Source organism: Bubalus bubalis, chromosome 2, assembly GCF_019923935.1.
Source record: "Bubalus bubalis isolate 160015118507 breed Murrah chromosome 2, NDDB_SH_1, whole genome shotgun sequence".
Taxonomy (NCBI): domain Eukaryota; kingdom Metazoa; phylum Chordata; class Mammalia; order Artiodactyla; family Bovidae; genus Bubalus; species Bubalus bubalis.
In genome coordinates this window covers 82,476,168-82,501,662 of record NC_059158.1, presented here as the reverse complement: position 1 = coordinate 82,501,662, position 25,495 = coordinate 82,476,168, and the positions used below count along the sequence as shown (strand labels likewise).

At 36.9% G+C, this 25,495-nt stretch overlaps 1 protein-coding gene and 1 long non-coding RNA gene across 2 annotated transcripts in view; one reads left to right on the top strand and one right to left on the bottom strand.

Annotated features, from left to right (window-relative positions):
- Positions 1–25,495, bottom strand: part of TTC21B (tetratricopeptide repeat domain 21B) — a 95,982-nt gene that overhangs the window by 59,873 nt on the left and 10,614 nt on the right. The window contains exons 5-12 of the mRNA XM_006065130.4: positions 23,478–23,600; positions 18,933–19,090; positions 13,769–13,853; positions 12,596–12,694; positions 11,007–11,199; positions 10,493–10,590; positions 10,009–10,209; positions 5,684–5,813 (exon numbers count right to left, since the gene is read on the bottom strand). Of these exons, the coding sequence (XP_006065192.3) occupies positions 5,684–5,813; positions 10,009–10,209; positions 10,493–10,590; positions 11,007–11,199; positions 12,596–12,694; positions 13,769–13,853; positions 18,933–19,090; positions 23,478–23,600 (1,087 nt within the window). The remainder of the gene's footprint in view (positions 1–5,683; positions 5,814–10,008; positions 10,210–10,492; positions 10,591–11,006; positions 11,200–12,595; positions 12,695–13,768; positions 13,854–18,932; positions 19,091–23,477; positions 23,601–25,495) is intronic.
- LOC123331114 lies at positions 5,710–7,604 on the top strand. Its single transcript, XR_006547577.1, has 3 exons — positions 5,710–5,830; positions 6,573–6,779; positions 7,490–7,604. It is a non-coding gene; the product is annotated as an uncharacterized LOC123331114 (long non-coding RNA).

The following is a 25,495-nucleotide window of genomic DNA, read 5'->3' as shown; positions in this document are numbered from 1 at the left end:
AGATCAGAATCCATCACCACTGTTACTGACAGTCCTATAAATGTACTTTTACTTTCCTTGTCTAATGTTTTTAAATTTATAACTTCTTTAAAATATGTAAAACATAGAAATTTAAATAACTAGAATGTTATAGTGCCACATTAACAAGAAAGATTTAGTCTAGCAATCATTCTTGGCCAGAAATTTTACTACTGCATAAAAGACAACACAAAAAAGCATAGGAATATAGTCTAGAAATTTAGAAATGTGAGTTACAGACTTTAAATGCCTCTTAATACTAACTGAAATATTCAAATATTCTGGAAACACATCTATTGTATATCTAGAAGTCTTTTTTTTTTTTAATTGTAGCTGATTTACAGCTGATTTACTCTGTTAGTTTCAGGTATAAGTAGTGACTCAGTATTTTTGCAGATTATATTCCATTATAAGATATTAACTACATCTGGGAGTCTTAAAACAGAAGGAAATGATCAAAATGAAAGTGATCAAAATACTGGATTCTACCTTGGGCTGACAGCTAAGGGAGGAAGAGGCTCTTCAGAGAAACACCAGCACAGACTCTAGGTGCTAGAAGTTTCGTGATATAACCCACATTGATTCACATTTAGCCATCTCATAAACTGGCCTTTAGCAGGTACAGCTAGACCAGAGCCCTGTGTAACTCTGCTAAATTATTATCTGTTCAATAACTCTCTGTGACCTTACCTGACACCTCAACAAACAAAATAAGGCTTACAGTCAGGCCTTCGGTCCCAAAGGCTCAACCTTCTTATAACAGAAATCCATTTAAACAGAAAACATTCTTCTTAACAATAGGGGCTTAATGAACAAAAATTTGGCTGAGTTAGTACAATAACTTATTAAATGAAGAGTCAAAATCTGTCAATTAACCATTAAGCATGATAAATATTAGAGTTTTCATTTTGATGCAATCCCACACTCAGAACTGTACAGGCAAAAAAAAGAAAGGATGATTAAGCATAATAAATTTGCAATCAAATTACCACCCCCACATTCTTTTAGGAAAGAGAAGGATCACCGAGATAACCTGAAAAAAAGTGATTATTACTGGGACTTCCCTGGTGATCCAGTGGTTAAGAATATGTCTTGCAAGGTAGGGGACACAGGTTTGATTCTTGGTCAGGGAACTACGATCCTGCATGACATGGAGCAACTAAGCCCACACGCCACAATGAAAGATTCCACATGATTCCGTGAAGATCGTGCATACTGCAACTAAGACCTGACGCAGCCAAATAATAAATATATTAAAAAAAAAAGAAAGATTATTTCCCAAAAGAAGGGTTTGCAAACAAGAGCCTGAAAAAAAAAAAAAAAAATGAGAACTATGTGAATAACTGAGATCTTTTTTGTTTCTTCTAAAGGTAAAAAGAAGGAATATGGCCAGTTAGCTTTAGAAGGCCACTAATTACTTAAAAATGGAGAAACAGGTCATTGTTGTTGGGAAAAAAGGCCATACAAACAAATATCACATCAATATCACATTCTTATCTGAGATCAGCTCAAATTCTCTTGAGGAAAAAATTAAAGAAATTTCATTTCTGTCCTGCAGTTCTGCCTTTGTCAGGGTCTTCTGTCTGGGGAGGCCTTACAAATAGCTGTGAAAAGAAGAGAAGCGAAAAGCAAAGGAGAAAATGAAAGATATAAACATCTGAATGCAGAGTTCCAAAGAATAGCAAGAAGAGATAAGAAAGCCTTCTTCAGCGATCAATGCAAAGAAATAGAGGAAAACAACAGAATGGGAAAGACTAGGGATCTCTTCAAGAAAATCAGAGATACCAAAGGAACATTTCATGAAAAGATGAGCTTGATAAAGAACAGAAATGGTATGGACCTAACAGAAGCAGAAGATATTAAGAAGAAATGGCAAGAATACACAGAAGAACTGTACAAAAAAGATCCTCACGACCCAGATAATCACGATGGTGTGATCACTGACCTAGAGCCAGACATCCTGGAATGTGAAGTCAAGTGGGCCTTAGAAAGCATCACTACAAACAAAGCTAGTGGAGGTGATGGAATTCCAGTTGAGCTATTCCAAATCCTGAAAGATGATGCTGTGAAAGTGTTGCACTCAATATGCCAGCAAATTGGGAAAACTCAGCAGTGGCCACAGGACTGGAAAAGGTCAGTTTTCATTCCAATCCCAAAGAAAGGCAATACCAAAGAATGCTCAAACTACCACACAATTGCACTCATCTCACATGCTAGTAAAGTAATGCTCAAAATTCTCCAAGCCAGGCTTCAGCAATATGTGAACCGTGAACTTCTTAATGTTCAAGCTGGTTTTAGAAAAGGCAGAGGAACCAAAGATCAAGTTGCTAACATCTGCTGGATCATAGAAAAAGCAAGAGAGTTCCAGAAAAACATCTATTTCTGCTTTATTGACTATGCCAAAGCCTTTGACTGTGTGGATCACAACAAACTATGGAAAATTCTGAAAGAGATGGGAATACCAGACCACCTAATCTGCCTCTTGAGAAATTTGTATGCAGGTCAGGAAGCAACAGTCAGAACTGGACATGGAACAACAGACTGCTTCCAAATAGGAAAAAGAGTTCGTCAAGGCTGTATATTGTCACCCTGTTTATTTAACTTATATGCAGAGTACATCATAAGAAACGCTGGACTGGAAGAAACACAAGCTGGAATCAAGATTGCCAGGAGAAATCTCAATAACCTCAGATATGCAGATGACACCACCCTTATGGCAGAAAGTGAAGAGGAACTCAAAAGCCTCTTGATGAAAGTGAAAGAGGAGAGTGAATAAGTTGGCTTAAAGCTCAACATTCAGAAAACTAAGATCATGGCATCCAGTCCCACCACTTCATGGGAAATAGATGGGGAAACAGTGGAAACAGTGTCAGACTTTATTTTTCTGGGCTCCAAAATCACTACAGATGGTGACTGCAGCCATGAAATGAAAAGACGCTTACTCCTTGCAAGGAAAGTTATGACCAACCTAGATAGCATATTGAAAAGCAGAGACATTACTTTGCCAACAAAGGTTCGTCTAGTCAAGGCTATGGTTTTTCCTGTGGTCATGTATGGATGTGAGAGTTGGACTGTGAAGAAGGCTGAGAGCCAAAGAATTGATGCTTTTGAACTGTGGTGTTGGAGAAGACTCTTGAGAGTCCCTTGGACTGCAAGGAGATCCAACCAGTCCATTGTGAAGGAGATCAGCCCTGGGGTTTCTTTGGAAGGAATGATGCTAAAGCTGAAACTCCAGTACTTTGGCCACCTCATGCGAAGAGTTGACTCATTGGAAAAGACTCTGATGCTGGGAGGGATTGGGGGCAGGAGGAGAAGGGGACGACAGAGGATGAGATGGCTGGATGGTATCACTGACTCGATGGACTTGAGTCTCAGTGAACTCCGGGAGTTGGTGATGGACAGGGAGGCCTGGCGTGCTGCGATTCATGGGGTCGCAAAGAGTTGGACACGACTGAGCGACTGATCTGATCTGATCTGATCTGTAATAAAGAATTTGGCTGGCCTTGGTTCCCAGGAGACCATCTCTAAATCTTGGAATATCCCGAGCAATAAGAGTGTCTTTGTTATTCATGGTAGGCCCTGCTAACTTATGCTAATTTGACTAAGGGCTGGCCAGGCCAGAGATCCCAACCATGTGGTTAGAGGGGTAGGGACTCTGAGTTGCCCATACCAGCCTGACCTGGGGAGAGGGTAGCTGGAGACTGAGTTTAACGTAATAAAACTCTTGGGTACTGAACCCTGGGTGAGCTTCCCTGCTGCTAATGTTCTAGAGGTTGTCATATGTTGATGTGTCAGAAAGTTGATGTGTCCTGACTCCACTAAGAAACGACAATGGATGCTTCACACGTGGGACCCTCCCAGACCTCAACCTCTGCATCTCTTCCTTTTGCTAGTTCAGATGGATATTTTTTGCTATAAAACTCTAATCCTAGCTATAGTGCTTTCCTGACTTCTGTGAGTCTTTCAAGTAAACTACTGAACCTGATGGGAGTCGTCAGAACCCTTAAACTTGAGCCAGCAAGTCAGACATGCAAATGGCCCTGGGATCGCCTGAGCTTGTGGCTGCTGTCTACAGCTAGGGCAGTCTGATGGAGACTGTGCCCTTAACCTGTAAGTCTGGTCCAACTCCAGGTAGTTTGTACCAGAAGTCACTGCAGTTGCAGCTTAGCAAGAAACTACTGTTCAGACGTGTGCCAGCACTATTTCACATTATTTCAGGCTGCTCTTTTTAACAATGGGGTTAATGTACGAGACTTTCATTCCTAGCAAGAGTTAGTTGCTCAGTCATGTCCAACTCTTTGCCACCCCATTGACTGTAGCCCACCAGGCTCCTCTGTCTATGGGATTCTCCAGGCAAGAATACTGGAGTGGGTTGCCATTTCCTATTCCAGGGGATCTTCCTGAAACAGGAATTGAACCTGGGTCTCCTGCATTGCTGTCAGATTCTTTACCATCTGAGCCACCAGGGAAACCCTTCATTCCTAGTGAAAGTGAAAGTTGCTCAGTCGTGTCCCACTTTTTGCAACCCATGGACTGTATAGTCCATGGGATTCTCCAGGCCAGAATACTAGAGTAGGTAGCCTTTCCCTTCTCCAGGGGATCTTCCCATCTCAGGGATCAAACCCAGGTCTCCTGCATTACAGGCAGATTCTTTACCAGCTGAGCCACAAGGGAAGCACTTCATTCCTAGAGACTTTGGCAATGAAATATTACTATTAATATACTGAGACTGATTTATATAAAAATTCAAAATAAATGTGTTTAATAATTTAATAACAGAACTCAAAGTCCCATTTGAGTATCTAGTATGTGACACCCATTCTAACTGAAAATAAAGTAGAAATATCACATGGCTCGACAGAACTCACTTAGGAGAAGGTATCAGAGACTCACTTCTTACAACTAGAGTATTTTAGAGGTGAAATAAACTCTTCTGATAATTTGGTTCTTTTTTAAAAATAGTTAAAACCAAGACCCAAAAAATTAGTAAAGTCAATCTCTTAACTCTTTCTGTTATATATAGGAAGTAACTGTTCATGAGAATGAACACATTTAAGGTGGTTTCTGCCCTACAGGACTTTACAAACTTAATTTACTCTGCATAGCATGTAGCCAGCAAAGATATATATATATATATGGCCCATGTGATGGTCTACTTACATATATATTGCAAAACGTGTGTATGTCCTAAAACGCTAAAGGAACAACTGAGCTTATTTTTTTAAAGCTATGAATTACCAATAACAGAAACTAGATAGGAATTAATATATTTCCTAAGTATCTGAAACCTGATAAACATCAGATTTGATTATGCCAATGAATCAATAATGACAGATTATGATCTGTTCAAAGGAGAGATTAAAGACTATAAATTTTTACTGCCTGGCTTTAGTACTATCTGATGGACTTTTTTTTTAAGTGGTAGAACTATATTTTTCCAGAAGTTCATTTGAATCATAGAAGTTTATGGTAATCTTTTTTAAAGAACTAAATAGTTAAGAGTTGTACAATTTTATTCTGTATAAAAGTTAATTAACTGTGCGTATATAAAATGTGTATTTTGTGTGACTATTCTTCATATATGAGGAGAGCTTAGTTTGTTCATACTTGTTCTTATCAACATCAGAATATAAAGGTTATTTTAAGCTTTTAATGTACACCTTACCTGACAAATACTTCACTTTTGCTATTAGAAAGACGGCCTGCAGAAGACCAGGAACGGTTCTGACTATAGTCTCCAGGATTGAGGTACAACGTCTGAGAAGTGGAGAAAGAGGCTGCCCAGGACTTGCAGGCTAAACAAAACAAATCAGTAAGTCATTTTTATAAGTTAACAGTATTAGGCTAAAAATAAACACATTATTAATTGTAATGTGAAGAGCAAAACCCACATGCTTTTCTAAAACTTCTCTTATTCTATTTATTGTCCAATATCTCACTACTAGATTAATACTAGTTTATTTCCCTGGGATCTATGAACAGACTATATAAATGATGGCTTTTGCTCAGCAAAATAATTGTGAAATTACTATACAGTTACTAATTTGATAACATGAAAGGAGCATTTATGTTCAAAAGCTTTATCAAGGAAACACACCTGTTCAAAGGAATAATGAGAGGCAGAGTTTCTTGCTGGAACTGAGAGTCAAGGGAATGTGAGTTCTAATTCTAAACCTGTCTTGGGATTTTACTCAATTCAATAACCTGCACCACCCTTGAGAATACTGCACAGTCAGTTTTTAGAGAATTCAGATTTTGTCATCGTAGTAGAAATCCAATGGCAGAACACACGCATGTACACTACACTGAATGTCTCATATTCCCCACTTTTCTGTCTGACGTGTTTAGGCCCTCAATTTATTTTCTCTTTTTATTAATAATGAATTTAATAACTAAAGTAGTACTAGACCACTTGTTTATTCTTTTAATGGCTATCTACTCAATCTTTATCCAGCAGTTATCCACTCACAACTTAGAAATGTGATATTAGATTTTAAATATTCCACATTTACTCTCCTGCTTTACCTTACTAATGCTCCTTCCTTTATCTAAAGGATGATCCTCCCCTCCCCGTAAGATTCTTAACTGAAGCACAGCCTCTTACTGACAACTGACCCTACAAGAAGCCACTGTTACTAACAAGAAAAGTGTATCTTCGATGTTGAGGCACCAAAAAATCTGTGCTCAAAAGAATTTTCAGAACACAACTATTGTTGCCTAGAATACTTCAACTTCTTGAAATTTCTAAAGCACTTATCTAGGTAATAAATTTTTTTTTAGCATTCTTTGTCTTATTAGTCCTACAGTAGTTTCATATTTAGTTTTGCATCTTTTATAGGGCCAAGGATCCTTATGTGTCTTAAAGATGAGACTTTTAAAACTTTACACGGTAATGGATATAGTGTATATTCTTAAAATATATTTACTTTTTCAGTGCAATTGAAAATAATGAAAGCACAGGTAACAGGGTGAGGTTCTGATGTCATCTGCCCCTTGCTAAAAATTACTCATTGAAAACAACCATCATTTTTCCTCTAATTTCAGAACGAATCATAGTAAAAAAATCTAGGGCTTATAAAGACAATCTCTAAGATAATATCTGCTTGATTTTTTTAAAAAAAAGTATGTATATGTATATGTAAAAGGGCCAAAGTAACAGAAACAGAGCTGGAGAGACAAGTCTGCCTTTTTGATATTTCCCCAGGAAAACAGCATTGTAATGCTAATTAGATTCTATCATGCTGGTGAAGGTTACATTATGGAAAAATAGAATGACTGTGCACTCGGAGAAGGCAATGGCACCCCACTCCAGTACTCTTGCCTGGAAAATCCCATGGATGGAGGAGCCTGGTGGGCTGCAGTCCATGGGGTCGCAAAGAGTCGGACACGACTGAGCGACTTAGCAGCAGCAGCAGCAGTGCACTAGGGACCCAACTACAACTTAACAGATTATTGCTTGCTCCTTTTACAGTTTACTCTCAGTCCAGCTGCCAGAAGAAGCCTTTTAAAATGCTGAACTGGATCATGTGGGAAACCGTCTGGTGGCTCCCCACTGTTCTCAGAACTGAAGTCAGAGAAATCACCACCAATTCAGTTTCCTATGCTGAGACCTATGGTGGCCACTCCCTGCCTCCTCACTCGGTCCCAGCCGCCCTCCTCTCCTTTGTCCCTTTGGGCCACTGCACAATGGCTCCTTTTGCCTGAAACACTCTATTCTATATTCCCACGTGACCTTGAAGTTTTTGTTCAAATTTTACCATCATAATGAGGCCTACCTAGATCACCTTATCTAAAATTACTACCCCCTTTCACTCTGTTTTGTTATTTTCTCCTGTAATCTCCTAATATACTACATAATAGATTGATTGTATTAAGTTTCCTCCTGCTAGTATTCATGTATTAAGAAGGCAAGGAATCTTGTTTGCTTTTACACAACTATTTCCCCAACTCTGAACAGTCCACTGGGAACCCTATAAGCATTTGTTGGATGAATTCTAAATACTGCGTGGGTACTGAAAAATGCTTTCCAACTCATGAGCAACTGAAAGCAGATCATGACTGGAGAAACTGAGATCAATCCCAAGTGCAATTCCAGAGTGGTTAGTTGAAAAAAATTGGTCATGAAAGTCTGGAAAAGGATATGATGACCAATAAAAGGCAGTGTGAGCTCCCTAAGGAAAGGTCATTATTCTCATTTCCTTGTTAACACAGTTACTGAAGCTGTAACTTCAGGGAAAAATCAGGGAGAATACTAAAAACTATGCTTTCAGGAATGAAGTATTTGATAGTGCATGCCATGATATCTCTATGTTGAATTGTGAGTTGAGTATAACAAAGTTAAGTCATCTGCTTATTGCCTGTAATAAAAGAGCGCTAATGGATACATGTCAACTTGGAATGAACTCTGTGGTAATACAAGAGGGTTCCATTCTCAGTTCTACTTGGAGCCACATAGGCAGATGATGTTTGACAACAAGTTCAGTTAAGTTCAGTCTCTCAGTCGTGTCCGACTCCGTGCGACCCCATGAATCGTGGCACGCCAGGCCTCCCTGTCCATCACCATCTCCCAGAGTTCACTCAGACACATCCATCGAGTCAGTGATGCCATCCAGCCATCTCATCCTCTGTCGTCCCCTTCTCCTCCTGTCCGCAATCCCTCCCAGCATCAGAGTCTTTTCCAAAGAGTCAACTCTTCGCATGAGGTGGCCAAAGTACTGGAGTTTCAGCTTTAGCATCAGTCCTTCCAAAGAAATCCCAGGGCTGATCTCCTTCACAATGGACTGGTTGGATCTCTTTGCAGTCCAAGGGACTCTCAAGAGTCTTCTCCAACACCACAGTTCAAAAGCATCAATTCTTTGGTGCTCAGCTTTCTTCACAGCCCAACTCTCACATCCATACATGACCACAGGAAAAACCATAGCCTTGACCAGACGGACCTTTGTTGGCAAAGTAATGTCTCTGCTTTTGAATATGCTATCTAGGTTGATCCAACCAGTCCATTCTGAAGGAGATCAGCCCTGGGATTTCTTTGGAAGGAATGATGCTAAAGCTGAAACTCCAGTACTTGATGGATGTGAGTCTCAGTGAACTCCGGGAGTTGGTGTTGGACAGGGAGGCCTGGTGTGCTGCGATTCATAGGGTTGCAAAGAGTCGGACACGACTGAGCGACTGATCTGATCTGACACTTACGTCCAAAGTTAGTTATAGTGATTAACAGGTCTAAGGACTCTGGTTAACTGTTAAATCAACAGGGGTCGATAATGTAATGTGATTCACAAAAAAGAAACTGATGGATATCCAGAATTAGGAAGCAAAGAATCTGATCTAAGTTTTTCAGGCCAAATCCATATTTGGAATAGTGAGCTTAATCATGCACTGATAAAATCAAGAATATCCTCAGACTCACAACCAGGGATCTCAAACTATGTCATTAAAAAAGAAATGGTTGGAAACTGGAATTGTTCAGAAACAGGAAAATTCATTTCCAACATCTGCAGGTCTGTTCTATGAATGAGGAATACACTAAGTAACTGGACTTGCTCCATTTCACTGCAGAGAACAAAAGGAGGACCAGTAAATAGCTGAGTTTTTTTAACACAAAGCAAAATCTGACTTAACACAGGAAATACAGTCTAATAATCATAGTTACAAATAAGAACTGTATCTTTGAGTGAATCCAAAGATGGGATGGACACTTAATGAGGATATTATGGAGTAGATTCTAATACAAGGTGGGTGCCTAAATTAAATGACTTCTAATAGTTTAAATTAAAGATTTTAAGATTTTATGAATTACAAATGAATATTTGTAAACCAAAACATTTATTAGTTGATAGTAATCATTACTGTAAATATTTTCATTAAAAACTATTTCAACTAATATAGATACAAATACTTTCATTTTATAGTCTAATCTGTAGAACATAATTGGTACCTTTTATAAAACATCATGTAAATGCATCTTTGAAATTAAGTCCCAGAAATACACACCTGCATTGGACAGAAATTCAGATATTCTGTAACAATTTCTAGCAAGAAATCAGGATTTAACTTCTCAAAATACTGTATGCCAAGAGGTAAGTCCTCCAACTGTGAAAAATGAGTGTCCAGGACATCATTTAACAAATTAATAACCTCTTCTTGTCGTTTATTTTTCCTCATAGCAAGAACTGCATGTAAATAGGTTAATTCCTGGAAAATAAGTAGTTTTCATAAATTACTCCATACAGTTATAAAGCCATTTATTTCTACTTAGATTTCAAAGGTATATGAAGAGATATTTATAGGCACTATTTGTTCAAACTTAAATATTAGTTTACTTGGATTTTTAAAATCATGTGGAAAATTAATAAATGTAACTACATATTAAAATTAGTACATTACTCCTCTAATCCCATTGTTAAATTTTTAAACATTTAAAATTTCATATTTTATAAGTAGTTAGAATCTTCCCTGATAAAATAAAATACTATACCGCTGATTTTCCAATAGACTGCTGAACTTCACTAAGGAATTCTAGATGCTGATCTGCATCCTGTAGTTGCCCTTCTATTAATTGACACTGGATAAATCCTAAAAAGAAAACAGATGAAAATGGGAAAAATCCACATCATTTCAGGCATGTACATCTCAAGTTAACACAAACAATATTAAACAAGGGTTTTTTTTTGGCCATAATACAAAGTTTTAGATTAAAAAAAGAAAAAAGAGTGAAAGGAAATGGGTAGCTTTGTACCCAAATAAAATCAGTTACTAAGGAATTCTTAATTTATGGGAATTATCTCATAAAAATCTATTACCTGCAGATAGTTTTTAAGAAACAAAAATTCTATTTTTAAAGGTACATGATTTTTTTCTGCTGTAGATAGTAGAGAACTGTTTAATTTTAGAAAACTACAGAATATGTCTTTTCTTCTTTAAAGGCAGGTGTTAAAAGCAATCGTTATTTGCCTCTGTATAAGGAACGCTCATAGATGCAGCTGCCATACCAATGAGCGCAGAGACACTGGTCTCGTCTAGTGTCATGGCGGTCTTGTACCACTTCAAGGCCTCTTTCACTTTCCCGTGTAAAATCATTTGGTATCCAAGCTCTGTAGCAAATTCTGACTGCTGAGGATTTAAGTTAAAAGCTCTTTCTAGTAATGTTTGGGTTTTCTGAAGAATGAGTTGACTACGTCCACACTAAAAAGAAAAAAAAATTAAGTTAAACTAAAACAAGTCTACTAAGATGGAAGAATTTGTTTTTTCTAAATGTACATATGAATAATTTGTATTTCACAGATGAAAAATATAGGAAAAAAATTATTTCATAACTGAAGAATAATAAATCTACTGTATTTACTATCTAGATAGTGCATCAACAGTTTATATCCTATCAGAACTTAAACATCCGAATGAGTAGTGCTTTTAAAAAACAGCTCTCTTGAAAAATGTATTGCTTCTATGGTACTCCACAAGCATATTTTTTAGAACTCGCTTTTTAAACTGTCTCATGAATGTCTTATAATTAGAGAAGAAAATCATTATTTAAGGTTTTATATATATTTACATATGTGTGTGTGTAGACATAGCATAATATAGAGAGATGTATATATTTTATTGAACTTTTATTGCATTGAAAACTAGGATAAGAATCTGATTTACCCCTAAAGACAAGTGTGCTACTAGTGAGAACCATGCCTTATAATCTTCTTGAAAAAACGCCTTCAAAAATATTTCAGGAAATGGCAATGTTGTCAGAATTAAGTATATACTTTTTGAACATCATTACTTTGAAGAGTTGTTACTTACTAAATTGTTTGATTTGCTGTAGACTAGTAACAATTATGTGTCTGCAGTAGGCAAATAAAAAAATGTTAATACTCCCCACTAACTCAAATTTCTGTAATGGGGAGCAGTTCCCCTAAATTTCACATGATCTGACAACCTTTGTTTTTAATTAAGAGAATTCAGTTTATTCATGTCATTTAACAATAATAAACTTAATTATTTTCTTTCAACTTTATTTTAATAATTATTTTACTCAGTCTGCCCTTTTCCTTATTTTTTTCTAGCATAGTTTCAATCCTCTCATTTCTTGTATTGGTTTTAAGATTCTGCTATATTTATCTAGTCCATTTCCAATTACCTCTTTATGGGTGCTTGTCATAAAAATCATTTCTTTACTATTACAAAAAGTAAGACAGAAACCATTTCCTCAATCCTAATATTCTATTACTTACTTTAAAATATTTAAAAAACAGTTTTAAAAACATAAAGGAAAGAACAACCTTAGTCATAAATCCTATGCTCTGGTTAAAATAAATCACTTCCCATTTCCTTCGTCTGGAAGGCACTTTCCTATTCTTAAAGGCTTCACAAGTGCCACTTCCTCCATGAACCCTCCATGATGGCTTTTTATAGCTGGAAACTGTATCTCCTCTGAACTACCTCCCTTAAGAATGCATCACATATTCATAGGCACATCTATGAATTTTCAAGTATTTTCACTCTAGGCCATATGCTTTTTGGTGCTTCAACATTTGTGACTAATTTTATATTTCCAGCTACAAATGACAGAGCTTTGCTGTACTCTTACAGTTCTGCTGAAGGCTATTGTGATCGTATAAAAAAGTTGAGCATTCTGTGGTTCCACGGCATCCAACGCATTTCCTAAGTTTTCCAGCTGGGTGGCAGCCTAAAACAAAAGTATTCAGTATAATTTTAAAATATACTAAGAATAAAAATAGCATAATATATGACATGTACATTAGTAAATTAGTATTTATATGTTAAAAAAATCTTTGCTTTTATCAATTCCCCTTCTTCCAATGAAATCATATGATGCAAGAAGGTAAAGGATCCTTCCATAAAAAGTGCAATGATTATAAGTAAAAATTACATTATAAAATGTGCTTCTTTAATAGTTGTTACTAAATAGAAACCTTTGGGTGATATCCAAATATTCAAAGACACCTATAATATCCAGTTAACTATACATGCCAAGCTCCCTCTCCAATAATTTATGACACATATGAGATGTGAATGATAACTTATTTACAAACATTAATATTATATGAGGTCAGTCCTTGGATTACCTACATAGCCTGGTTTATATTTAAAATATTTTTGAGACCAAAAAAATCAGATAATTGAAAAATAATTTCAATGCCTGGAAAATTTACTCTAGATTTGCTCCTACTAAGATTCTTCTAGTATTTACTGAAGTACTTACTAGGTACTATCACATTAACTCATTTAACCCTAAATAAGAGTCTAAATTTATTGTCTGTTATAATATTATTGATTTCAGAGTGGATTTTGGCATCCCATAAACCAAAATATACAGTCAATGTGTTCATTACCAGAGAAACGTGTGCCTTATAAGGTTCAATGGGATTTCATCCTAACCCATTTAACTTATGCAAACTCAATAAAATTGTAAAAGTACTATGAATTATATTTTGTATGTTCTCTTCCATAACCAGTACCACTTGTTAATCATATATCATATGACACATGACTTTTACATAAAAACAGCATCTGCTGTAATTAATAATTTTTAAAGCTTTCAAGGGTAATTTTAACTATATGATACTTTTGCTTTACTAGGTGATTTAAGATACCCACCTTTGTTAAGGTATATTTCTAGGACTCAACTAAAAACTGCCATGATATACATTCTAAAAGCACTTCAAGGCTCTTTAGTATGTGCATGTATGTGTAACTATATATTTAATACAGGAAAGTTATATAGTACAATACAACTTACCTTCTCTATATCCCCCTCCCTACACAAATAGTAAAGGGCCAGCATTCTCAGTGCTTCCAAATTCTGATTATCTTGCAGCATCAACCTGCAAAAAAAATTTCAGTTAATGTTGAAATAAATTATGTATTATTATTTGACAACTTGCAAAGTTGGTTTGCTGGTCTGATTACTCCACGGTTTAAGTAAGTAATTTTCATTAGCAAAATGACACTCCTTTATAAAAATTATCAATCTCATTATTTAAAACCAAAAGAATCTCTGGATCTTTATCTTAATATGTTCATGAGGCAAAATGGTTGTCTGAGGAGGCCTTATAAATAGCTGAGGAAAGAAGAGAAGTAAAAGGCAAAAGAGAAAAAGGAAAGATATACCCATTTGAATGCAGAGCTCCAAAGAATAGCAAGGAGAGATAAGAAAGCCTTCCTAAGTGAACAATGCAAAGAAATAGAGGAAAACAATAGAATGGGAAAGACTAGAGACCTCGTCAAGAAAATTAGAGATACCAAAGGAACATTTCATGCAAAGATGGGCACAATAAAGGACAGAAACAGTATGGACCTAAGAGAAGCAAAAGATATTAGAAGAGGTGGCAAGAATACACAGAAGAGCTATGCAAAAAAAACATCTTAATGACCCAGATAACCACAATGGTGTGATCACTCACCTACAGCCAGACATCTTGGAGTGCGAAGTCAAGTGGGCCTTAGGAAGCATTGCTATGAACAAAGCTAGTGGAGGTAATGGAATTCCAGATGAGCTATTTCAAATCCTAAAAAATTATGCTGTGAAAGTACTGTACTCAACATGCCAGCAAATCTGGAAAACTCAGCAGTGCCCACAGCACTGGAAAAGGTCATTCCAATCCAATTCCAAGTTTTCATTCCAGTCCCAAAGAAGGGCAATGCCAAAGAATGTCCAAACTACCACACAATTGCACTCATTTCACAGGCTAGCAAGGTAATGCTCAAAATTCTACAAGCTAGGCTTCACCAATATGTGAACCAAGAACTTCTAGACGTTCAAGCTGGATTTAGAAAAGGCAGAGGTACCAGAGATCAAATTGCTAACATCCATTGGATCATAGAAAAAGCAAGAGAATTCCAAAAGAACATCTACTTCTGCTTCATTGACTATGCTAAAGCCTTTAACTGTGTAGATCACAACAAACTGTGGAAAACTCTTCAAAGAGATGGGAATACCAGATCACCTTACATGCTCCTGAGAATCCTGTATGCAGGTCAAGAAGCAACAGTTAGAACCGGACATGGAAAACAAACTGGTTCTAAATTAGGAAAGGAATATGTCAAGGCTGTATATTGTCACCCTGCTTATTTAACTTATATGCAGTGTACATCATGCAAAATGCCAGACTGGATGAAGCACAAGATGGAATCAAGATTGCCAGGAGAAATATCAATAACCTCAGATATGCAGATGATACCACCCTTAGAGCAGAAAGCAAAGAACTCAAGAGCCTCTTGATGAAGGTGAAAGAGGAGAGTGAAAAGCTGGCTTAAAACTCAACATTCACATAACTAAGATGATGGCATCTCGTCCTATCACTTCATGGCAGAGATGGGGAAACAATGGAAACAGTGAGACTTTCTTTTCTTGGGCTCCAAAATCACTGCAGATGGTGACTGCAGCCATGAAATAAGATGCTTACTCCTTGGAAGAAAAGCGATGACAAACCTAGATAGCATATTAAAAAGGAGAAACATTACTTCGCTGACAAAAGTCCATATAGTCAAAGCTATGGTTTTTCCAGTAGTCATGTATGGATGTGAGAGTTGGACCATAAAGAAGGCTGAGCACTGAAGAACTGATGGAACTGAACAAATGGGGTAACACATTAGGTTTCTTCTCATGCATGGCATGCTACGTTATTAGCTGCAGCTTTTCACTCTCCCTAATACATGCTTTCTGCCATGTAACTGAGCAGTTCCTCCTACAAATCGTGGCTTGCACGTCACTGCCCCCGACTACAACGTGGGGCTGTTTCTTGGCCAATAGGATCAGGACGGGAAAGGCAGTGCGCCAGCCCCGTTTCAGAGGCACTGCATATTTCTGCTTGTCCTCTGCATCTCTGCCATCGCCAGGAGAAGGGCTTCCTCTAAGAAGCTGGTGCTATGTGGCTGGAGCCCAGAGAACACCCTTAGAGCTGACCTGAGTCCAAACTGCAGCAAGGTTTCATGCCCTCTCAGCTGGACATGAAACTTGAAGCGGAGCCCCAGCCACATCTGGACTGGGTCAGTGACCCTAGATGATCCACACCAAAGTAAGAAATGATCACATATTATCACATGCCCTGAGAAGTGTGGTTGTTTGCTGCACATCAGTAGTGGCCTAAAGATACTACTCATTTGGGATTAAAGAAATTCTCCCCAATAATCTATAGGTTTCATGCAATTCAACCCAACATCTTATAAGGTTTTTTGCATTTTTTTTTAAAACAAGCTATTCTGAGAGTCAACTGCAAAAGGCCAAGAAAACCATCAGAAAAGAAACATGATGGAGAACTTCTTAAAAGATGTCAAAGTCCATTAGAAATATAGGGATGGATAGATTTCATTAATAAGAAAAAAAGGACCAGTGAATATACAGGGGAAAAAATAGCTTTTAGCATTAAAAAAAATGCTCAATTGCAACACAAACAAGGAAGTAAAAATAAAAGTAAGGTACCATTCTTATCCTACCAGATTGTTTTTTTAAAAAACAAAACAAAAAACCTCACATTGACAATAGCCAAAATTCCTGAGGATAGGGGAGGGGACATTCAATAGACTAACAATGAGAGTATAAGTTAGTATAGTTTCTCACAACTCAGTAGTATTTATCCAATGTCAAATGTGTACATTTGAGGCAGGAATTGCACTCTCTCCTCAAAATCACTTTCGCCTTATCTGCTTGGGCTCTGGGCTACCCAATCTCCCAGCCGTCTCTGCAGGTAGCCGTGGCCAATGTGACAGCAAGCAGTATGTGCCATGTCTGGGCCTGGATTTTTAAGAAAAGCAGAATGACTCCTCCACACTCTTTGCTCTCTTACCAGGTGGACACCAACATCATGAGGTTTTAGGTAAAGGCAGAGTTGCAAGACAGAGAGAACTTAGGTTCCTTAAAGACAATGTGGAGAAAGGCTGACTGATCAAGTCTTACACCCACTCAAAACAATTACAGATGACAAAAATAAACATATTTGTATCTACTTTTCACAAGAGCTTAGCTTACCCCAAAAAATAAAATTCCCTTTAAATCAGTAATTTGTTATTTGGGAAACCATCCTCCAGAAATACTTCTCCATGTGTATAAAGACGTGTGGGTGTGTGGCTGAGTGGGTGGGTGTGTTTACTACAATAATTAGAATAGCAAAAAATTAAAAATAGCCTAAATGCCTATCAATGGGGAAGTATAAAATAAACTATATTTATGTTCACCTTATAGACACCATTCATGGCTAATGAAATATTTAAGTTAAAGAAAAATCAAGTTTAAAAACCATATAACAAGTCTGTTTATCATTTTTTAAATGTCCCCACGATACATATATATATTTTGCACATTATTATGCAGATACTTCCAACACCCAGCACACAAACAGTGCCTAGGAAAAAAATCGGAAAAGTATAAACATCAGAAACTTATTTATGCACAAACTGTGGCCTCCAAATACCACTTCTCAGTAAAAGGAGTTAGATTTCCCTGTACAATGGCCGATACCTATAATGGGTCAGTAAATACACAAAATAACCCTGGTATATCTTGCCAATTTAACAGTATGGACACTACAAAAGACTTCGAGGATCATGTCATAAGGACTTGAAGAAGCTACTAATGACCAAAGATAAGTCAATCTGAGCAACTATAATAACCAAAATGGTTAGAAACACTCAAAGTTTAACCCATATCACATAAACAAACAAACCCAAATCCTTAATCACCACTGGCGAATGCTAGATATGCAAGGGGCCTTTTTTACTTGTTTCTGAAACCTGGGAATAAGGTCAAAGACTCAAGCATTTATCTAATTTTTCCTGTATGAACTGTAACATTAGATAACGAACCAGCAGAAGTTTTTCTTTACAGGAGTATTCTAACTAAGAAATGCAGAAGGAAAGATATAATCTTACTATAATCCTAAACCAAGTACCCAAGTATTAAGCATGAATTGCTACTAATATCACACAAAAAAGAGGCATGCAGAGATTATGTCTGTTTGATGGAAGAACACATCAATACTTATGAATTAATGTCAGACAAAAACAAGTATTGAATGTGAATCTAACCAAGCCTCTGGATCCATCAACAATTTATTGGAAAAACTGAGTATAAGCAACAAGTTATACGCTAATATGGCACACAACCAATACAATTCCTATCATGGAATACCTGCTGGATAAAAATCCTGGTTTCATTAACTTAACAGTGAGAAGAAAAAGAAGAGACTGCTGGAGAGAAAGAAGGAAAAGCAGAGAGGGAAGAAGAGAGAGGGAACCATCCAAGGCGCTCAGACTTCAGAAGAAAAACTAAACTCTTCACAATGATGAACAAGACCCTTCCCAGCCTGGCATGCCTTCCCCCTCCCACCCTCTGTTCTGAGGTTACCGCCTAGTCACCTTGCTCCTTCCCACCCTTAACCATATGACACGGACTTTTGCCTCAAGGACTTTGCACCTGCGTTCCCCTCAGTCTGCAACCTTCTCTGGAATGTCTGCACACTTGCTCCCTCTGTGAAATGGCATCTTCTCAGAGGCCTTCCGTGATCAGCTGATAAAATAGAAGCCCTTCCCCCAACTCCCTATATCACTTTCCAGCTTTACTTTTTCTCCAATGAGCTTATAACTTTGTAACACCCTACAGAATTTCTTGTTTACTTATTACATGGTTCTTCTCATTTGAATATAAGCTTCATGAGGTCAGCAATTATTGTCCTTCTGAACCTTAAGAGTGTCTTAGAATAGTTACTCAGGTGTTAATATATATTTATGTAAACCAATAAATTCAGTCCTTAAAAAACAATGCAATGTCAAGATTTTCTTCAATTCTATATTATTTGTAAAAAATCAAGTTGAAAATACCTTACAAGAAAAAAATACACATAGATTTTCTTTTTTCTCAAAATTAAAACCAGACCCAAAGATATTTGTGAGATCTTGTTTTACTTAACCTCTGTGCTGTCTCAACCGTCTGGTCCCAGTCCTGCAAAGCTAGCTGTAGTTTCATTTTCTTTACAAAAGCAGGAAGAAAACTTGGAAAATTCATGATTATCTCGTTCACAGTCTCCAGAGCACCTGAATAATTTTGGCGCATCTCAAGGCATTGTGCCTAATGGGAGAAAAAAGTAAAAAGTGACATCAAAACTGTGATCATATACACTTAGGTTGTCACAGCAGGTGAGGTACAATTCTATTACTTAACATTTTCTATATTTTTGCTTTCTGACCTTTCTGTAAGGAATAGTTTTCACTTTTATAATCAGAAAAGTAAGTTGTAATCAAACAAAATTTTGAAACATCACACAGAATCAAAATATTTTATACAGTAAGTGATTTTGTTTTAAAATTCACTTTAAATAACAGAAATATAGGATAAAAATTTTAAAGAATATATCAAAAAGAATGTATTTATAACAGAAAAAATTACCTTTTAGAATAAAATATTTCAAGGATATCTGTAAGTAGCATCTAAAACTAAGAAATTTTTATCTTTTTAAAAAAATTACTTTCCACCTTAAGAAAATTTTAGAGATAAACAATATAAATTGCGAAACTATCTCAATATTTTCACTTCTAAGAATTACCTTAAAGACGTAACTGGATATTTATGGCAGAATTATTTACAATAGAAAAAGTTAAAATAAGCCAAAATGCCAAAGCCTTTGACTGTGTGGATCACAATAAACTGGAAAATTCTGAAAGAGATGGGAATACCAGACCACCTAATCTGCCTCTTGAGAAACATATATGCAGGTCAGGAAGCAACAGTTAGAACTGGACATGGAACAACAGACTGGTTCCAAATAGGAAAAGGAATACGTCAAGGCTGTACATTGTCTCCCTGCTTATTTAACTTATATGCAGAGTACATCATGAGAAACGTTGGGCTGGATGAAGTACAAGCTGGAATCAAGATTGCCGGGAGAAATATCAATAACCTCAGATATGCAGATGATACCACCCTTATGGCAGAAAGTGAAGAACTAAAAGAGCCTCCTGATGAAAGTGAAAGTGGAGAGTGAAAAAGTTGGCTTAAAGCTCAACATTCAGAAAACTAAGATCATGGCATCTGGTCCCATCACTTCATGGCAAATAGATGGGGAAACAGTGGAAACAATGTTAGACTTTATTTTTCTGGGCTCCAAAATCACTGCAGATGGTGACTGCAGCCATGAAATGAAAAGACGCTTACTCCTTGGAAGGAAAGTTATGACCAATCTAGACAGCATATTCAAAAGCAGAGACAGTTACTTTGCCAACAAAGGTCCGTCTAGTCAAGGCTATGGTTTTTCCTGTGGTCATGTATGGATGTGAAAGTTGGACTATGAACTGTGGTGTTGGAGAAGACTCTTGAGAGTCCACTGGACTTCAAGGAGATCCAACCAGTCCACCCTAAAGGAGATCAGTCCTGGGCGTTCACTGGAAGGACTGATGTTGAAGCTGAAACTCCAATACTTTGGCCACCTGATGCAAAGAGGTGACTCATTTGAAAAGACCCTGATGCTGGGAAAGATTGAGGACAGGAGGAGAAGAGGATGACAGAGGATAAGATGGTTGGATGGCATCACCAACTCAATGGACATGGGTTTGGGTGGACTCCAGGAGTTGGTGATGGACAGGGAGGCCTGACGTGCTGCAGTTCATGGGGTCGCAAAGAGTCGGACACGACTGAGCAACTAAACTGAACTGAACCCAAAATGGCCACATAGCATTAAATAACAGCATATTCATTTAATAAGATTTCAGGTGCCATTAAAGGTCATTATGTTAATTTGTAGATCTATACTTATGAAACAGAGATGTAATTTACAATATAATAAATTTACCTGGTTATCTCCAATGCTGATATTTATTTTTAATTCAGATATTACTGTATTCTAAAATTTTTCTACAATGTACATGTAATTACTTTCATGGTCAGAAAATATAAGTCTACAAATTAGTATGTGCTTTAAGAACAGATGATGAGGCCTAACACGTTTTTTAAAATGTGTTACTGAATCCCCTTCAGGAGTAAATTTAGTCCTAGAATATCTCAGTTCAAAATGAGCATCTGCCTCAACAGATGCACAGTATAACTGCAATACATTCCTGAAATCAGTTTGAGATTATATTCCCATAGAATTAAAGGAAAAGTGTGAGAACCATCCAATGATGCCATTGACTGCATCAAAATAAATTATTTAAACTTCTCAACAGCATACAGCAATAGCAAAAAAGAATAAACATAATTTTAAAAAATATATAGACACCCTTGGAATCTGTCTGAATAGCTGGTAACTTAAAATAACAAAATCATGCCAACAGAGCACATCTAGTACTTCCTTAGACCATTACCTCCCACGTGAATGCAACATATCATACTCAGATCAGATCAGATCAGATCAGTCGCTCAGTCGTGTCTGACTCTTTGCAACCCCATGAATCACAGCACGCCAGGCCTCCCTGTCCATCACCATCTCCCAGAGTTCACTCAGACTCACGTCCATCGAGTCAGTGATGCCATCCAGTCATCTCATCCTCTGTCGTCCCCTTCCCCTCTTGCCCCCAATCCCTCCCAGCATCAGAGTCTTTTCCAATGAGTCAACTCTTTGCATGAGGTGGCCAAAGTACTGGAGTTTCAGCTTTAGCATCATTCCTTCCAAAGAAATCCCAGGGCTGATCTCCTTCAGAATGGACTGGTTGGATCTCCTTGCAGTCCAAGGGACTCTCAAGAGTCTTCTCCAACACCACAGTTCAAAAGCATCAATTCTTCGGTGCTCAGCCTTCTTCACAGTCCAACTCTCACATCCATACATGACCACAGGAAAAACCATAGCCTTGACTAGACGAACCTTTGTTGGCAAAGTAATGTCTCTGCTTTTGAATATGCTGTCTAGGTTGGTCATAGCTTTCCTTCCAAGGAGTAAGCATCTTTTAATTTCATGGCTGCGGTCACCATCTGCAGTGATTTTGGAGCCCAGAAAAATAAAGTCTAACACTGTTTCCCCATCTATTTCCCATGAAGTGGTGGGACCGGATGCCATGATCTTCGTTTTCTTAAAGCTCAACATTCAGAAAACATATCATATTAAATGAAACTAAATTTGCTATATAATTGGTTCATATCATTCCTGGTTGGACTTCAACTAATGGAAGCCTCTGCCTGAATGAACTGAAAAATACATACATAATTGGAATGGGTTATATCAGAAAAAGAATTTAAACCAGTCTAAAAAGTATTAGAGGAAAAGGGAAAATCCTCCTAAGCTGCTTATATTAACACTTGAAATAGCCCTACCTGAGAAGATTATCTACTAGCTTTGCTTTAAGGACTAGAGAGGAAGAGAAATGAGACAGAAAAACTTAAAAAAAAAAAAACAAAAAAAAAACTTGCTATATGCCTGTAAGCTCTAGCAGCGCCATTAGGCAAAACCTGAGTCCAATCAGTATGAATTCTAGTTGTCCTGATGACAAGCATCTGAAGAAGCTCACTAGTCCTGGAAATTGACAAGAGCAATGTAGGGATATTGGCAGTAGCCAAGACACTAATAATCCTCTTTTTCTTTTTTATCCCCTTCCCCAAATCGCTAATTTAATAGACTGTTTTCCTAATATAAATTTAGTTTCTTTTTGCTGAAATAAAAAATAATTTAAGGCATTCAAAGTCATCAATGGGATTGAAGAAAGAGTCCAAATTAAACATTTCCACCCATCAATGATTTCTAATGACTTTGCCACTTGGTTATCCCTCCCAAGGTATGGGTTAAGTGAGATCATGTTATTTCTCTTTTCATCAGCTGCCAATCTACCCGGTTCAAAGCAAGAGCCAAGGGCTTTACAGAAGGAGCCAGCCTCTCATCCCCATCCCATCCATACCCACCTGCCCTGACACTCACCTGCCTTCCCTCAATCCTTCACTTCTCTCCCCTTCACTCATTTTGCTTTAGTCTCCAGACTAAAGGCATATGCCTTAAGGTATATGAACTCTCTACCCCTATTTGTAATGCTCTCCCTAGGGGCCCACATGGCTTTAAACCTCACCTCCTATTCACCTTTGCTCAAATGTCACTTTCTCTGACTACAACATTTAAAACTGCTTTCATACCCCAGTTGTACTTCTCGCTCTGTATTCTTCCACTGTACTTATCACCTTCTAATATACTATATAACTCGCTTCGTTTATTGTCTCTCTCCACCAGTAGAACATAAGCTTCATAAAAGAAAGACATTTTATTTTGCTCAGGGTAAGACGCCTCATAGATGTTTGGTGAGTAAATAATGTAGGAACCATCACAACTAACAACAGCAACAACAAAAACAAATAAAATTGATCCAGGATTTAAGAATTTGGCAGGGAGTACTTTTCCCTAGTTTGCTGTTCATCATCCTATACAAATGCAGTTGAGAGTTGAAAGTAACATTTAAAACCATCATTTTGAGCTAGTTTTGTTGGGTTTCAGATATATTACAAATAAATTTTAAAACATCATTTTATTAATCTAACTCCAACTCACCTTACCCAGTAGAGCAAAAATATCATTCCCATCTTGCAATCCCTCTTCAAAGTATCTTAATGCTTTTTTAGTATAAGGTTCTTTTCTTCTTGTAATATCAAGCCATGCTCTCAAAACCTGTCCCTATAAAACAAGTAATTGTTTTATTTTTTCTTGGAAATGAAAGAAACAAATGTGGATGGAGTTAAACGCTACATCATTCTCATTTGTAATCAGTCACAAAAATCACTCTATTGAATAATCTTATAAAAAATAAAACTACAATAAAATCACTTTCAAGCCCTTGCCAGCCTAGAGTCTTGAGGACTATTATGAGTTTCAGTCTTTAAGATTACTACTATAGTCAGTATTAATATGAAGAAGTTTGTAAAACAATTAATGCTAAATAACCAATATTCTTACATGGGGCTTTTAAAATAAACTATTATTAATAATTGTTAAACATGTAATTCAGTACATAAATAAGAATTTGTTACTTTTTTGGGGGGAAACAGACCAAATGAAATAAGATGAGAAAGAAGTTCCTTGTTTCACATTTATTAAATATTAAGATAATTTGGCAACTATCTCATTCTCTTTGACTAGTTCAGTGAGATTCAAATAAAAGGATAAAATGCTCTCAGAAATTTAAAGATGAAGCAGTCATGAACATTTACCTTCAGAAATGTTAGTAAGCCAATGGGCTGTAAGGTTTATAGGATTAGAAATAAGATGGATACTCGTATATTATTTTTCTTTTTAATGCCAAATAAAAAATTATGAAATCTGCTCCTTTGTAAAAAAAATTTCTAGGTGAATTAATAAATCTTCTAAATCTTTAACTAAGATCATATTTACTTCCCTGTATTACACCTGAAAAGACAGGTAAGAATTCTTAAACAATGCTACTTCTACTCACTAGATCACTGTCCTTATTTGAATTGTTTCAAACTTGTGGATGATTCCCAACCTTTATTTCTAATCCAACACCTCTTCTAATTTTTTCTCTTCTTTCCAAAAGTTCATCTACTGTCTCCACCTCACTGTTCTGCCAGGGCCTGAAATATAGCACGTCTAACGGCAAACACATTATCTCTCTCCAAGATTACTTCTCATCCCAATGTATTTTCTATCCACATTAACTGGTCTCTGAATTGTCCAGGCTTAAAACTTCAGAGAGACATCCTTGATATCTGACACCTCAGTATCTTTCCTGTGTTATTTATAATAAGCTGTAAATTCCTGCAGGTATTTGATAATTCTCAAGTTCCTATCCACTGTATAATTTTAGTGTAGATCCTTAAAACCTTTGGCAGAAAGTACTACCTTTGCAAAGGGGCCTGCATTCTGGTTTCTTCCCAGGCCAGTTCATCCTGTAAACCTTTGCTAAATTCATCTTCTGAATTTTCACTTTAAAGTAACACTGATACGATTAAAAATCTTCAATGACCCTTAATGCATATCAAATTAGATTCAAATATTTGTACCTACCCATCAAGATCCTTCAATTTGTCCCAATCTACTTTTCCAACCTTTTCTTCCATTCTCTTCTGTTTACCCTAAACTCTGGTCAGATGTGAGGTTCTCACTGTACCCAGAATCTACATGTCTCCTTGTTTTCCTTATTTCCATATTATCTCCCATTTGGGTATATCTAATTCCCTTTTCCATAATCTTCGCTGGTGGAAACTGTATCCATCTTTCAAATTTTAGCTCAAATACTACTTCCTTCAAGAAATTCTTCTTCATTCTTCTAACGTTTACATAATGGGTGAAGAGTGCCAAGCACAAAGTAAATGAGCAATAAATGCTAATATTTCCCTGCACATTTTAATCACACTTCTCATTCCATTTGTCAATTTTCTCATATTAAGTGGGTATGTGCTCTACAACACTGCTAGGTGATTCGTTCATCAAAGTCAAGTTTATGCATTTCTTACCTTTCTATTAACAGTGCACATAAAGGTGCCCTGTACCTAGAGCAGTTCAATAAGGAGAGTGGGAAAGAAGGAAAGAGAAAGGACAGGAAGGAAGGGAGG